This window comes from Scyliorhinus torazame, chromosome 17 (assembly GCF_047496885.1).
Source record: "Scyliorhinus torazame isolate Kashiwa2021f chromosome 17, sScyTor2.1, whole genome shotgun sequence".
NCBI classification, from domain to species: Eukaryota; Metazoa; Chordata; class Chondrichthyes; order Carcharhiniformes; family Scyliorhinidae; genus Scyliorhinus; species Scyliorhinus torazame.
This window is the reverse complement of record NC_092723.1, coordinates 1,256,844-1,272,198: the sequence shown is the minus strand read 5'-3', so window position 1 is coordinate 1,272,198 and position 15,355 is coordinate 1,256,844. Positions and strand designations below refer to the sequence as shown.

At 52.1% G+C, this 15,355-nt stretch overlaps 1 protein-coding gene across 3 annotated transcripts in view; it reads left to right on the top strand.

Annotated features, from left to right (window-relative positions):
- The first annotated feature begins 2,566 nt into the window (after positions 1-2,566).
- The window catches only part of LOC140393616 (coagulation factor X-like), a 31,851-nt gene continuing 19,062 nt past the window's right edge, over positions 2,567-15,355 (top strand). The window contains exons 1-3 of one of the 3 annotated variants that reach the window (XR_011935696.1): positions 2,567-2,742; positions 6,706-6,866; positions 7,745-7,840. Coding sequence is in view for 2 of the 3 variants with exons in the window: in XM_072479887.1 (XP_072335988.1) it covers positions 2,664-2,742; positions 6,706-6,866 (240 nt within the window). In the remaining variant the exon portion in view is untranslated. The remainder of the gene's footprint in view (positions 2,743-6,705; positions 6,867-7,744; positions 7,841-15,355) is intronic. The other 2 variants (XM_072479887.1, XM_072479888.1) reach the window with 2 other exon arrangements.

The following is a 15,355-nucleotide window of genomic DNA, read 5'->3' as shown; positions in this document are numbered from 1 at the left end:
GGTTCGCAGGTGCTCCAAAGTGAGTCCATCTACAGCTTCAGTGCCATCGAGCGGTCTAACAGGAGTTGCAGTTGGACACACTTCTTGCACGTAAAGGAGCCAGGGACACCGGAAGGGTCCCTGAATTCCCACATCACACAGGAGGAGCATGACACGGGTCTGGAATCTCCCGCCTTGACTTCACCCTTAAGTTAATTTTACAACAACGCCAAGAGAGAATAAAAGAAAAGAAAATAGAAAATAAAAAAAGAAACTACTTACCAGTCACCAGCCCATCACCTATCTGCTGTTCGAGTTGACGTCTCCCAGGTCACTCTGCTGGCTGGGATACCTGCTTGTCCTCCTCACAGTGCCTTTTTTTTTTAGGTTAGAGGAGGGAAACACTAATGTTGTATTTCAGGCTTAACCGCTCTTTGACACCAACATTCTTCAGCTACCCACACCACAGCACAGTCGAGGTGACTGAGTTGACTTCTCCAGAATCCTCTTCTGCTGCCTCTACTGGATGAACCCTGGAGATTTTAGCAAGAGCTTCAAACTGTCCTCTACTTGGTGCCTAATAGAAACTGGCCACCTCTATTTCTCACTGCTCTCTCTGATTCTTGCAGACTGATCTGTCTGTGATGTTCTGGGACCTTTTAGGAAAATCTTCCATTTGATCCTGCAATTGCTTCCTATAGACTCTGACCGTCTGCTGGAGCGGCTGCACAATCCTGCTGGAGGGGATCGACAATCCTGCTGGAGGGGATCGACAATCCTGCTGGAGGGGATCGACAATCCTGCTGGAGGGGATCGGCAATCCTGCTGGAGGGGATCGGCAATCCTGCTGGAGGGGATCGGCAATCCTGCTGGAGGGGATCGACAATCCTGCTGGAGGGGATCGACAATCCTGCTGGAGGGGATCGACAATCCTGCTGGAGGGGATCGACAATCCTGCTGGAGGGGATCGACAATCCTGCTGGAGGGGATCGACAATCCTGCTGGAGGGGATCGACAATCCTGCTGGAGGGGATCGACAATCCTGCTGGAGGGGATCGACAATCCTGCTGGAGGGGATCGACAATCCTGCTGGAGGGGATCGACAATCCTGCTTGTGGGGCTGGCGAATCCGAATAATTCCAGCGAGGGTTTCGGCCAATTTTCTGCTAAATTTATTTCAGAAAACCGGGACTTGTCCAATGGGAAAATTCTACTCCACAAACTCAGAAAAGATCTTAAAAATGATTCTATGACCACTCTGTTGTGTTCTGTATTCTGCTTCACCTGGGTGGCTCGGATGCACAGTGTTGAATAACAAACACAAAGCTTTGTTAATGAACAAAACTATAAATTTATTACACTACTAACTAAGATTTGTTCTCATTCCTAAAGTAGAAGGTTATTATATAAAACTACTCTCTCTAACTTACAGAACTCTCAAGTATACAACTTCTCTCTATGCCTGACTAACTTATCCAGCTCTCTGCTAACTCTTAACTCCTAATCATCTAATCATCTTCTAATCCCAGAATCCCCGAGTCACATGATATTTATATGACTGTTCTGTGGTTCCCTCTAGTGGTAAGGAGCATTATCATGAACTTGTTACCTCTTTACAGCCCAGTCAATATACATATCATTACACACTCTGGCTCAGATTTTGTCAGAAAAGAACAAGTCCTGATGTTGGGTCATATTCACACAGATGCGGATAGCAGCAGCAATCTTCCAGGAGGTGACCTCTTATTGGTCATCATCAGTCTGTCCTAAAATTCCAGACTCAACTCTGCTGACCCAATGAGATGTGATGCCTCACCAAGCGAGGGAGTCGATGCTGGGGCAGGAAGGAGAACGAGAGGGCACATCTCTATTCAGATGCCATCGCAGGGGAATCAGGATATATTTTTCTCTGCTGTGTTTGGGCAGGCAGGCCCGACAATTGGAGGGGTAAAACCTTCAGCAGCAGAGTCATGACCACAGTGGCAGTCTTTGACACCAGAGTCCCTGCCTTGGGCAGTGGAGCTTCCAGTTCCGATACATCTCCTGCCCCCCCCACCTAGGAAACCTGAAGTGGGCCACCTCCTGGTGGTTCCCTCACACAGTGCAGGGGCCACTCTGCCACCAATAAAACATCGTGAGCCAGTCAAAATGGGGCCCCTTAAATTGGCAGCAGGGTGGCGCAGTGGTTAGCACTGCTGCCTCACGGCGCCGAGGTCCCAGTTTCGATCCCGGCTCTGGGTCACTGTCCGTGTGGAGTTTGCACATTCTCCCCGTGTTTGCATGGGTTTCGCCCCCACAACCCAAAGATGTGCAGGGTAGGTGGATTGGCCATTCTAAATTGCCCCTTAGTTGGAAAAATTAATTGGGAAATCTAAATTTTTTTTAAAATGGGGCCCTTAATTCTTTCAATCAGCTGCAGGTACATTTGAAGCTCCAGTTGCTGGGACGCTGCTACACGTTTGACTCGTTGCTCGTGAAATGCAATGGCAGCTTTTACTGCTCATCCCGTCTCCTAGCTCAACACCAGTGGCTCTGTGAACTCTTGTGATAATCTTTCAAAATAATCAGTTATTTATTAACCAAAGCATTTCAACTCCAAAACACCCACTAACTAGAAACAGTGGAACATCAGTTTGAGTGAGGAAGAATTATCGTTGACAATACTGCATCTTGATTGTCTTGCGATGATAAATTTGAACATGGCAATCATTTTGAGCTGTGGGATGATATCATTGCTTCTCTTTGAGTGTCAGGCAAATGACTGTAAGTATCAACACTTTCATAACATTTCTTCAGGCAATCTGTCTCCCGCTGTGTTGTCCCTCGCTCCCTCCGTTACTCCCACGTGTGGTATGGAGTCAGTCCCTGGTTGAGGATAGATTGGTGATCTGATTCTTTCTCTGCCACGTTGATGTCTGTACCCAGCGTCCGTTAACCATTGCCAATTAGCAACTGTCAGCTTTACAATCTCTGTCATGAACTTTGCATCACTCCCCCTGAGGCAGAGCTGGGTCACGGAACAGGATAACAATTTTGTTCCTGAAAAACTAAATTATTTTGTGTCAATTCATTAATGGTTTCAAATTTAGCATGTAATGTTTGCTGGCTTTATGTTATACGAGCAGAATAGCATCTGGAATGATTTCCATTGAGATAATTAAGCAATTGGAAGATGGATTTAGGATAAATTAGAAACAATTTTAACCCTACTGACCCTGTGGAAAATGGGTGTAGAAAATACAGCACAGAACAGGTAAAATGCTGTGGGTTATAACTTCCTATGATTATGACCCAAGCGTCTGAATGTAAAGCAGGCCGGGTCCTCACTGACAAATGGAGATTCGGGACCAGCAAAGTCACCCAGCTCTGATTATTAATCTACCAACAACCTGATTGGGAGAACACTGAGGTTTTTCTGTCATGTAAAAGAGAGAAAAGGATCCTGGACCAGACAAAACCGTTTAAGAGGAGTTATTTTCTTTTCTTTACGAGGTTGGGTGGGGCATTAACATTCCTACGGGCTCGAGGAAAGTTGAGACCTCGCTTACATCTTTCCTCTGGCAAGATCGTCCAAGAATCTCTGCTCACTACCACTATTCACACACCAACGGGCAACTGGGGTCACTTGTTTATCTGCAGAAACTAAAGTGTCAGAAGGGTCAAAATTGCCTGGGCCTGCTCTCTGCCGCTGTTCGCTTCGAACCTGCCTGAACATCAACCAACTAGAAAAGCACCTGGAGTTACAAATCTGGCCTTGAATATGTATATTCCGGAGAACAGATTATTGCACAATCTGCAGAAACCCTGCGTGTTGTGTGTTAAAAAGAATAAAGTGAAAATTCCGAACATTCAGCAAATATTACCATGCAGCATAAAATGGAAAAAATGGGTCACAAACCAAACGTCAGAGCTTTATAACAAAGCTTGTATTATAGTTGAACAGATTTAATGAGAGTGGGGATAATTGGCAGGATTGTGAGGGACATAGTTGCTTTGGTCTTTTTTTAATTTGAAACTGTCTCCAAGCTCAGCAAACCGAGAGGAAGGCGCAGAAGGGTGGGTGAGTAAATTTGCAGACGACACTAAAGTCGGTGGTGTTGTCGACAGTGTGGCAGGATGTAGCAGGTTACAGAGGGACATAGATAAGCTGCAGAGCTGGGCTGAGAGGTGGCAAATGGAGTTTAATGTAGAGAAGTGTGAGGTGATTCACTTTGGAAGGAATAACAGGAATGCGGAATATTTGGCTAATGGTAAAGTTCTTGGAAGTGTGGATGAACAGAGGGATCTAGGTGTCCATGTACATAGTACGAAGTCTTACAACACCAGGTTAAAGTCCAACAGGTTTGTTTCGATGTCACTAGCTTTCGGAGCGCTGCTCCTTCCTCAGGTGAATGAAGAGGTCTGTTCCAGAAACACATATGTCCATGTACATAGATCCCTGAAAGTTGCCACCCAGGTTGATAGGGTTGTGAAGAAGGCCTATGGAGTGTTGGCCTTTATTGGTAGAGGGATTGAGTTCCGGAGTCAGGAGGTCATGTTGCAGCTGTACAAAACTCTGGTTCGGCCGCATTTGGAGTATTGCGTACAGTTCTGGTCACCGCATTATAGGAAGGACGTGGAGGCTTTGGAGCGGGTGCAGAGGAGATTTACCAGGATGTTGCCTGATATGGAGGGAAAATCTTATGAGGAAAGGCTGATGGACTTGAGGATGTTTTCGTTGGAGAGAAGAAGGTTAAGAGGAGACTTAATAGAGGCATACAAAATGATCAGGGGGTTAGATAGGGTGGACAGTGAGAGCCTTCTCCCGCGGATGGAAATGGCTGGCACGAGGGGACATAGCTTTAAACTGAGGGTAATAGATATAGGACAGAGGGCAGAGGTAGGTTCTTTACGCAAAGAGTAGTGAGGCCGTGGAATGCCCTACCTGCTACAGTAGTGAACTCGCCAACATTGAGGGCATTTAAAAGTTTATTGGATAAGCATATGGATGATAATGGCATAGTGTAGGTTAGATGGCTTTTGTTTCGGTGCAACATCGTGGGCTGAAGGGCCTGTACTGCGCTGTATTGTTCTATGGTCTATGTTCTATGTAAAGCTGAATCACTAAATAACAACGGGTTTAGTCTGTTTTGCTACGTGAGGCCAAAGTACTCTTGCACCAAAATAACCTTTGAAAGGGACTTTGTACAATTCTTCCCTCGATACTTTGATAGGTTTCCAATGCCAGCCCTACAAATCCAGCTAAATTTACAATGCAGTGTCAGTAAATACAGCGAAATTTAAAATCCATGAGCTGGATTCTCCGATTTTGAGACTATGTGCTGACACCAGCGTGGAAATGGTGGCGTTTTACGACAAAGAATCGGCGCAAACAGCCCCCGACCCTCCCTCTGGTGGAGGGCGAGCAGGCTGGCAGCGCAGAGCCACCGGCATTAGTTGCCGATACGGCCGAAGAATTGCCTGGTCCGTGGTCGCGCATGTGCACTGCGGCGGCCGGGCGTGGCCTGGCCTGCCAAATAGTGCCCCCCCTTTGGCTAGGCCTGCCCGGACCACCCCCAGCAGTCCCCCCCAGCTCATGCCAAAGCCCCCCCTGCCCGCAGATCGGCTCTCTCATGACTGGCGCTGCTGGAATCAGTCCGCACCCGTCACCGAGTTCCTGGAATAGAATGATAGACCCACGCCGCCGGGAACCTGGCCCGTCGGGGGCGGAGCATCGGGGGGTGGGCCGTCCATATTGTGTGCGGCAGACTCCTAGAGTACGCTGTTTTGGAGGGGGCGGAGCATCGCAAAAGCAGCGCCGCCCCCAATTTTGACGCCAACGTGGATTCTTCGGCTGATTGCCGAACGTGATTTCGGCGTCAGAGACCGGAGAGTCCCATCCACATTGGCAGCAAATCCGGTAAAATTTAAAATCCCAGTGTCCGCAAATCCAGTGAAATCCAGGGGCAGCACGGTAGCATTGTGGATAGCACAATTGCTTCACAGCTCCAGGGTCCCAGGTTCGATTCTGGCTTGGGTCATTGTCTGTGCGGAGTCTGCACATCCTCCCCGTGTGTGCGTGGGTTTCCTCCGGGTGCTCCGGTTTCCTCCCACAGTCCAAAGATGTGCGGGTTAGGTGGATTGGCCATGATAAATTGCCCCTTAGTGTCCAAAATTGCTCTTAGTGTTGGGTGTAGTTGCTGGGTTAGGATGGAGGTGTGGATCTTGGGTGGGGTGCTCTTTCTAAGAGCCGGTGCAGACTCGATGGGCCGAATGGCCTCCTTCTGCACTGTAAATTCTATGAAGATTCCAGCCTGCAATCCTGATCTTTCACATACTTTGAAGTAAAGAAAGAATTTTCATTTATATAGCACCTTCCACAACTTCACGATATCACAGAACACCTGACAGTCAATAGTATTACCATCTTACAATATCTGCACATAGGCAAGTGATTTATAATAATATGGATGCATCTTGAGTATTTTTACAGAAAGCAGAGGCTGTGAGCTTCCTGTCTCAATCTCAATTCCACAGATTCTTATGGGCTTGATAGAAGGGAATCTGAGAAAAGAATGTCAGGAAACAACAGTGCTAACTTACTTTGAAGCAAAGTAAGAATTTTCATTTATATAGCGCCTTCCAAAACGTCAGGATACCACAGAACGATTGACAGTTAATAGTATTACCATCTTACAATATATGTACCCAGGCAAGTGATTAATAATAATATGGATGCATCTTGAGTATTTTTACAGAAACCGGAGGCTGTAAGGTTCCTGTCTCGATTCCGCAGAGCTAACTATTTCGCAGAGGAATTTAAAGCTGGCAATCTGGAAAGAGAGTGCTTGGAAGAAACTTGTTCCGAAGAAGAGGTCCAAGAGATTTTTGAAAATGATGTTCAAGCAGTAAGTCCGAAGCTTTAAGACTCATTTTAGTCTTTTATCATTTTCACTGTTTCTTTCTCATTTTCCTTCTTTCTCTGATCACATGACTGAGAGGGTTTCAGCTGCTCAGAATAGTGAGGTGGTTGCAACATGAAACTTGTTGTTGACATTTTTTGTTGTAATGTGAGGCTGTCCCCCCTTATCTTGGCTGGATTGGGAAGATCCCTGAGCTACTGATGAGCTCCCATTTGGCGATTGGTAGAGGTGTCGTTGCTCTGTTTGCACCATCGCCTGGGGATATTTGTCTTCCCACAGTGCCTGGAAGCAGCTCCCTCCTTTACTCATTTGGACAATAAACCCTCTACACCAGGCATTTTCAAAGTGGGGGTCGCGATCTACGGATGGGTCGTGGATGGGCGTCGCTACGGTCGCAGAGCCAGCCATCGCAGCATTCCCGATTACAGGAATTCACGCGCAAGAGCCGCAGCCGGCTTTTAACAATGTCGGCTGCGAGCAGCTTTGAAAATGGCGGCTGCGGCCAGCTAAAAATATGCGGCGCATGCGTGCCCGCTCATCAGTGTGCATGCGACCCAGGAGTGTTGGGACCTGAACCCGAGGTCAAAGTGCGATCACAGCATGGCAGCTGCTGACTGCGTGGTGATCATCGATGATGAACAAGGCTATGATCTCGATCTTTTTTGCATCTCTAAACATTACTGTAATGATCTGGAAAGAGTGTCTTTTCCTCATGGTTTAATCATGGACAGAACTGAACATTTGGCAAGGGGTATAATGAAAGCCACGGGGAATCATCACATCGTCGCCCTCTGTCTACTGAAGGGTGGGTTTAAGTTTTTCGCTGACCTTTTAAACTATATTAAAGCATTGAATCAAAACAGTGACCAGGCAATCCCAATGACGGTGGACTTCATCCGCTTGAAGAGTTACTGTGATGATCAGTCAACAGGGGAGATACTCGGAGTTTACAAACTGAGGTACGAAATCCACCCTCTCCTCCTGTGAATCTGCTGATTTGTTATGTTGTAGGTGTAACATAAGCGGCTTCCTTGTGGTGCACTTGACAAAGGAAGGTTCAGACGTGGAGATAACTTCAACACGTTTATTAAACTATTTACACTTCTATTACTCGGGTTCGACACTACTGCTAATCCTACTATAGCTACCCAGACTGACTAACCAGTTGCTGCAATCCACGTGGTGGGAGTGATATTGAATCAACCCTGTGTCTGTACTCACTGACTGTCTCCACTGGAAAGAGGCAGATCATGTGTGTGGTGTCCTTTATATATGGGTTGGTGTAATGCCCCCTTGTGGTCGTGTCACCTCTGTGTGTATCGTGAATGTCCATTGGTCGTCTCCTATCTAACTGATCTATTGGTTGAGCGTGTGTTTCTGGTGCTCCCTCTAGTGTCTAACTAGCCTACATGTATTTACATTGATGCACATCACCACATCCCCCTTTTTTACATGTTACATATTTTCTGTACACTTTAAGAAAATTGAACAAAAAACAGGTACATAAGTCAAGGTATATACAAGTCATGGGAACAGTGATTAAACAATACGTCCAAATCATTCCAAAAACCATCAATCATCATGGTCAAGTGTCTCTCTTGGTTATGAACGCCATCAACGTCCCTGTGCCACAGGAACCAAAAAGTGGTCAAATCACTTCGCTGTCTGATTTGGAGTCTTTTTCTTTTCCGATGTTTGTGATGGTGCTGTTGGATGGCATCTTGTAGCTGATAAGATGTTGACGTTGAAGAGGTACCATCAACAGTATCATTCGAGGTCATGGATGTGCCATATGTTGAAGTTGGATAAGACTGTACAGACTGGTTCTGGCCACGTGCTGTGCTGGAAGGGTGATCCTGCTGAGAACCGTTGAAGCTTGTCGAATTGGAAACAGAATTGCTGCTCGCATAAATACCTGGTGATGGTGTGAAACTAGAACCTTGCATCTGATAGGAATATGCCGTCTGGCCAGGCTGGGGTGCAGTAAATCCTGGGCTGTAACTAAGGCATTCAGTCTGTAGTGCAGATTGCACTTGCGGTAGTCCTCCTTCGGTCTTGATTCCATTAGTCCGTAGTGCTGGCCTGTTTGAGAATATGCTGCATAGGCTGCTGGCTGCTGCATGCCTGAATACTGGGTTTGTCCAGCATGAGCTGTCATTGGCCGCACTGTCGGTGTGGAAAACATGTGTGGACATAGCTGTGGTGAATACTGGTGTATTCCTCTTGGACTGTAGCCGCTGCTTGTTATTACTGACCCAGTGTAATTGTAAAGTGATCCATCTCCTGTCGTTGTGGCATCTGCTGTCACCCTGAGCATGCCATCACTGAGGGTGCGGCACTCACTATCTGGAGTAAAGTCCGGCTTACGTGAATCAGAGTCGGCGTTTGGTTGCTCCCCATCTGGAGTCTGGTCTGTTTTAACTGAGTCAGTGTTGGTTTGTTGATGCTCCCCGTCCGGAGTCTTAGCAGGTTCACTGGAGTCAGCTGAGATTTCTTGAAGCTGCACGTCTGGAGTCAGAACATGCAGGAATGAATTGACTTGTGGAGAGGTTCGAGCGAATGAGGGTGGAAGTATCATGGTGTCACCGGAGTCACCAGTGGTCTCAGTGATCGTCGAGTGCCTCTGAACACTAGCTGAGGTCTGTCACATTGCACATCTTGCATGGGAAGTGGGATGCTGTCGTCACTCATCTCACATACCGTGGGTAGATCCTCAGTAGCTGCTTGTTGTTCACTTGGGTTGGGTAAATTGTCAGAGTTTTCATCTGGTGGCGCAAACAATGTGGGTGGACTGTCATTGTCTTGCTGTTGTCCTTCCTTTGGGATTGGACTGTCATCGTCGTTTTGTTCTTCACTGTAGCATGATAGACCGTCATGGTCGTCCTGCTGTGCACTGGAGCGTGGTCGACTGTCATAGTCTTCTTGCTGTTTACTTGAGCATGGCAGACTTGCATCGTCTGCCGCTAGTTGGTCAGAGGAGGTTGCTAGACCCTCATGGTCTTGTTCCTGCAAGGACTGCGGGTCGGAGTCTTGCGTTGCTTCTATCGTGGAGTCTGTCCACGAGCTCGCTGTGGCAGCTTGTGACACTGGAGTCGCTTCTTGTTCATGCAAGGACTGCGGTGTGGAATCTTGCGTGTCTTCTTTCTTAGAGTCGGGAACCCGGAGCGGTGCGTGGACCACGCTCTGTGTGGCAGCAGGCCGCTCTCTGTGGGCTTGTACCGCTCTCTGTCTCTTGGTTTCAGGCCGCAGCATAATCCTGCACTCACGAGTCGGGATGTCATATCTGCTGGACTGAAGATCCTCAAATCCGAAGAACTCGTCGTCGGGGTCGTCACTGTGCAACACATCTAGTTGCGGTTCGGATTTGGTAACGGGGTAGCCTCCCAAGGTGAAAGGTTCGTCTGAGTCGGTGTCTTCTAGGACCATATCATCACTGTTTGCGTCGGAGCTGGCATTCGGCTTGCGAGGTCCAGAGAAAATGTAAAGGTCGGTATCGAAGTATTCAAGGTCAGAATCATCGGTTTGGGCGTAGGTAACTGCTTGTTGCAGGGTTCTTCGGAGGTTAACTTCATTTCCTGTTCAATTTGAGGCATTGCTGTCATTCCAGGTGAAGGAAGGTTGCTTTACGGCTTTAAAAGATTTTTTCTTTGATTTGGGACGTTTCCCCTTTAAATGGGCGTGGTCCGGGGCCTCTGACATCATGACACACGTGACGTGGCGCGTAGGAAACAATTGCGCAGATCGCTGTTCCTTTACTTTGGGCCTTTTTCTCATTTGCTTCTCGTGCATGCGCAAACGGACCTTCCCATTCTGTGCGTTTCTCGCGCAACTGCGCAAGTGCAGTCCCTTTAGAAAGATGGCCACCATCAAAACTGTTCTCTGCTCCGGGGTCTCGTGGTGAGTACCGGCGCTTCTCTTACCTTTTCTTGCTGGTTGGATTGTGTTTTCCTCACAGTATTTGCCGAATTTGTCCGGGACTGCCTGGAAGTCGCTCCTGTTTTGCTCTTTGGAGAACTTGAATTTTAAAAAGATTTCTTCTGCTCTGGCACCGGCGATGGTGAGGAGAAGCTCTGTCTTTTCAGCATCGGCCACGTCTTCTAGTTTGGCTGCCAGCAGGAAGATTTCAAACATTTGCCGGAATACCCGCCAGTTCTCGCGGAGATCGCCGTGTCACTGGAGCCGCTGTGGAACCCGGATCTCGAACATCTTGCCTGGGTATCGTTGCTGGTGATCACTGTACGCTGAGGTATGGCTATATGGATTGAAACAGTTCATTTTGGTACCATGATTTGGTATGTTGTAGGTGTAACATAAGCAGCTTCCTTGTGGTGCACTTGACAAAGGAAGGTTCAGACGTGGAGATAACTTCAACACGTTTATTAAACTATTTACACTTCTATTACTCGGGTTCGACACTACTGCTAATCCTACTAAAGCTACCCAGACTGACTAACCAGTCACTGCAATCCACGTGGTGGGTGTAATATTGAATCAACCCTGTGTCTGTACTCACTGACTGTCTCCACTGAAAAGAGGCAGATCATGGGCGCGATTCTCTGTTTCCGCGACTAAGTGCCCACGCCGTCGTGAACGCCGTCGAGGTTCACAACGGCGCGAAACGGCCCCGATCTTGACCGATTCAGGGCCCGAAAATGGGCTAGGATCGGGGCCGCTAGAAACTCGGGGGGCGTGTCGCTAAAGCACGGCAGGCATTGGCGTCGCGTAAAAGTGGCACCGGCACCTAACTGGCATCACCCGCGCATGCGTGGTTGCCGTCCGCCCCGAGGCCGCCCCGCAAGAAGATGTCGGATGGATCTTGCGGGGCGCGGAGGAAAGGAGGTCCTCCTTCAGAGAGGCCGGCCCGCCGATCGGTGGGCACCGATCACGGGCCAGACCCCTTTTGAGCCCTACCCCGGTGAAAGAAACCCCTCGCCCCCCCCCCCACAGGCCGCTCCCCCAGCGTTCCCGCACTATTCCCGCCGGCAGCGACCAAGTGTGGATGGCGCCGGCGGGAAGCAGTCATTTTGGGCAGGCCGCTCGGCCCATCTGGGCCTGAGAATAGCGGGGGTGACGGAGAATCGCCATTTTGGGTGTCTCGGGCGATTCACCGGACTATGCCGCGCAGAACTACAGAGTGCCGATCTCGCAGGTTGGGTGCATCGCGGGAGGGCGTCGGACTGGCGTCGCGGGAAAAAGTGGCGCCCCAGGCGATTCTCCCAAACGGCGCGGCATCGGAGAATCGCGCCCCATGTGTGCAGTGTCCTGATATATGGGTTGGTGTAATGCCCCCCTGTGATATTGCCACCTCTGTGTGTATCATGAATGTCCATTGGTCGTATCCTATCTAACTGATCTATTGGTTGAGTGTGCGTGTGTGATGTTTCTGGTGCTCCCTCTAGTGTCTAGCTAGCCTACATGTATTTACATTGATGCACATCACCACACCTGATTGGAGTGAGATCGTGAGGACCAAGCAGGCTCACTTCTCACATTAAAGGTAACAGAAAATAGCGGATCGCGAAGGTCGGCCGATGTGGGTTGCGAAGGTCGGCCGATGTGGGTTGCGAAGGTCGGCCGATGTGGGTTGCGAAGGTCGGCCGAGGGTTGCGAAGGTCGGCCGAGGGTTGCGAAGGTCGGCCGATGTGGGTTGCGAAGGTCGGCCGATGTGGGTTGCGAAGGTCGGCCGTGGGTTGCGAAGGTCGGCCGAGGGTTGCGAAGGTCGGCCGTGGGTTGCGAAGGTCGGCCGATGTGGGTTGCGAAGGTCGGCCGATGTGGGTTGCGAAGGTCAGCCGAGGGTTGCGAAGGTCGGCCGAGGGTTGCGAAGGTCGGCCGATGTGGGTTGCGAAGGTCGGCCGATGTGGGTTGCGAAGGTCAGCCGAGGGTTGCGAAGGTCGGCCGAGGGTTGCGAAGGTCGGCCGATGTGGGTTGCGAAGGTCGGCCGAGGGTTGCGAAGGTCGGCTGATGTGGGTTGCGAAGGTCAGCCGAGGGTTGCGAAGGTCGGCCGAGGGTTGCGAAGGTCGGCCGATGTGGGTTGCGAAGGTCGGCCGATGTGGGTTGCGAAGGTCGGCCGGCGTGGGTTGCAAAGGTCGGCCGAGGGTTGCGAAGGTCGGCCGAGGGTTGCGAAGGTCGGCCGAGGGTTGCGAAGGTCGGCCGTGGGTTGCGAAGGTCGGCCGAGGGTTGCGAAGGTCGGCCGTGGGTTGCGAAGGTCGGCCGACGTGGGTTGCGAAGGTCGGCCGAGGGTTGCGAAGGTCGGCCGATGTGGGTTGCGAAGGTCGGCCGATGTGGGTTGCGAAGGTCGGCCGGCGTGGGTTGCGAAGGTCGGCCGAGGGTTGCGAAGGTCGGCCGGCGTGGGTTGCGAAGGTCGGCCGATGTGGGTTGCGAAGGTCGGCCGATGTGGGTTGCGAAGGTCGGCGTGGGTTGCGAAGGTCGGCGTGGGTTGCGAAGGTCGGCCGAGGGTTGCGAAGGTCGGCCGATGTGGGTTGCGAAGGTCGGCCGAGGGTTGCGAAGGTCGGCCGATGTGGGTTGCGAAGGTCGGCCGAGGGTTGCGAAGGTCGGCCGATGTGGGTTGCGAAGGTCGGCCGATGTGGGTTGCGAAGGTCGGCCGAGGGTTGCGAAGGTCGGCCGATGTGGGTTGCGAAGGTCGGCCGAGGGTTGCGAAGGTCGGCCGATGTGGGTTGCGAAGGTCGGCCGAGGGTTGCGAAGGTCGGCCGATGTGGGTTGCGAAGGTCGGCCGTGGGTTGCGAAGGTCGGCGTGGGTTGCGAAGGTCGGCCGTGGGTTGCGAAGGTCGGCCGTGGGTTGCGAAGGTCGGCCGAGGGTTGCGAAGGTCGGCCGTGGGTTGCGAAGTTCGGCCGATGTGGGTTGCGAAGGTCGGCCGATGTGGGTTGCGAAGGTCGGCGTGGGTTGCGAAGGTCGGCGTGGGTTGCGAAGGTCGGCCGATGTGGGTTGCGAAGGTCGGCGTGGGTTGCGGAGGTCGGCCGTGGGTTGCGAAGGTCGGCCGATGTGGATTGCGAAGGTCGGCGTGGGTTGCGAAGGTCGGCCGTGGGTTGCGAAGGTCGGCCGATGTGGATTGCGAAGGTCGGCGTGGGTTGCGAAGGTCGGCCGTGGGTTGCGAAGGTCGGCCGTGGGTTGCGAAGGTCGGCCGAGGGTTGCGAAGGTCGGCCGTGGGTTGCGAAGGTCGGCCGATGTGGGTTGCGAAGGTCGGTGTGGGTTGCGAAGGTCGGCCGAGGGTTGCGAAGGTCGGCCGTGGGTTGCGAAGGTCGGCCGAGGGTTGCGAAGGTCGGCCGATGTGGGTTGCGAAGGTCGGCCGATGTGGGTTGCGAAGGTCGGCCGATGTGGGTTGCGAAGGTCGGCCGATGTGGGTTGCGAAGGTCGGTGTGGGTTGCGAAGGTCGGCCGAGGGTTGCGAAGGTCGGCCGATGTGGGTTGCGAAGGTCGGCCGAGGGTTGCGAAGGTCGGCCGATGTGGGTTGCGAAGGTCGGTGTGGGTTGCGAAGGTCGGCCGAGGGTTGCGAAGGTCGGCCGATGTGGGTTGCGAAGGTCGGCCGAGGGTTGCGAAGGTCGGCCGATGTGGGTTGCGAAGGTCGGCCGAGGGTTGCGAAGGTCGGCCGATGTGGGTTGCGAAGGTCGGCCGATGTGGGTTGCGAAGGTCGGCCGATGTGGGTTGCGAAGGTCGGCCGAGGGTTGCGAAGGTCGGCCGATGTGGGTTGCGAAGGTCGGCCGATGTGGGTTGCGAAGGTCGGCCGAGGGTTGCGAAGGTCGGCTGATGTGGGTTGCGAAGGTCGGCCGAGGGTTGCGAAGGTCGGCCGAGGGTTGCGAAGGTCGGCCGATGTGGGTTGCGAAGGTCGGCCGATGTGGGTTGCGAAGGTCGGCCGTGGGTTGCGAAGGTCGGCCGTGGGTTGCGAAGGTCGGCCGATGTGGGTTGCGAAGGTCGGCCGGTGTGGGTTGCGAAGGTCGGCCGAGGGTTGCGAAGGTCGGCCGATGTGGGTTGCGAAGGTCGGTGTGGGTTGCGAAGGTCGGCCGAGGGTTGCGAAGGTCGGCCGATGTGGGTTGCGAAGGTCGGCCGATGTGGGTTGCGAAGGTCGGCCGATGTGGGTTGCGAAGGTCGGCTGATGTGGGTTGCGAAGGTCGGCCGTGGGTTGCGAAGGTCGGCCGAGGGTTGCGAAGGTCGGCCGTGGGTTGCGAAGGTCGGCCGATGTGGGTTGCGAAGGTCGGCCGATGTGGGTTGCGAAGGTCGGCCGAGGGTTGCGAAGGTCGGCCGATGTGGGTTGCGAAGGTCGGCCGGCGTGGGTTGCAAAGGTCGGCCGAGGGTTGCGAAGGTCGGCCGTGGGTTGCGAAGGTCGGCCGAGGGTTGCGAAGGTCGGCCGTGGGTTGCGAAGGTCGGCCGACGTGGGTTGCGAAGGTCGGCCGAGGGTTGCGAAGGTCGGCCGATGTGGGTTCAGAAGGTCGGCCGATGTGGGTTGCGAAGGTCGGCCGAGG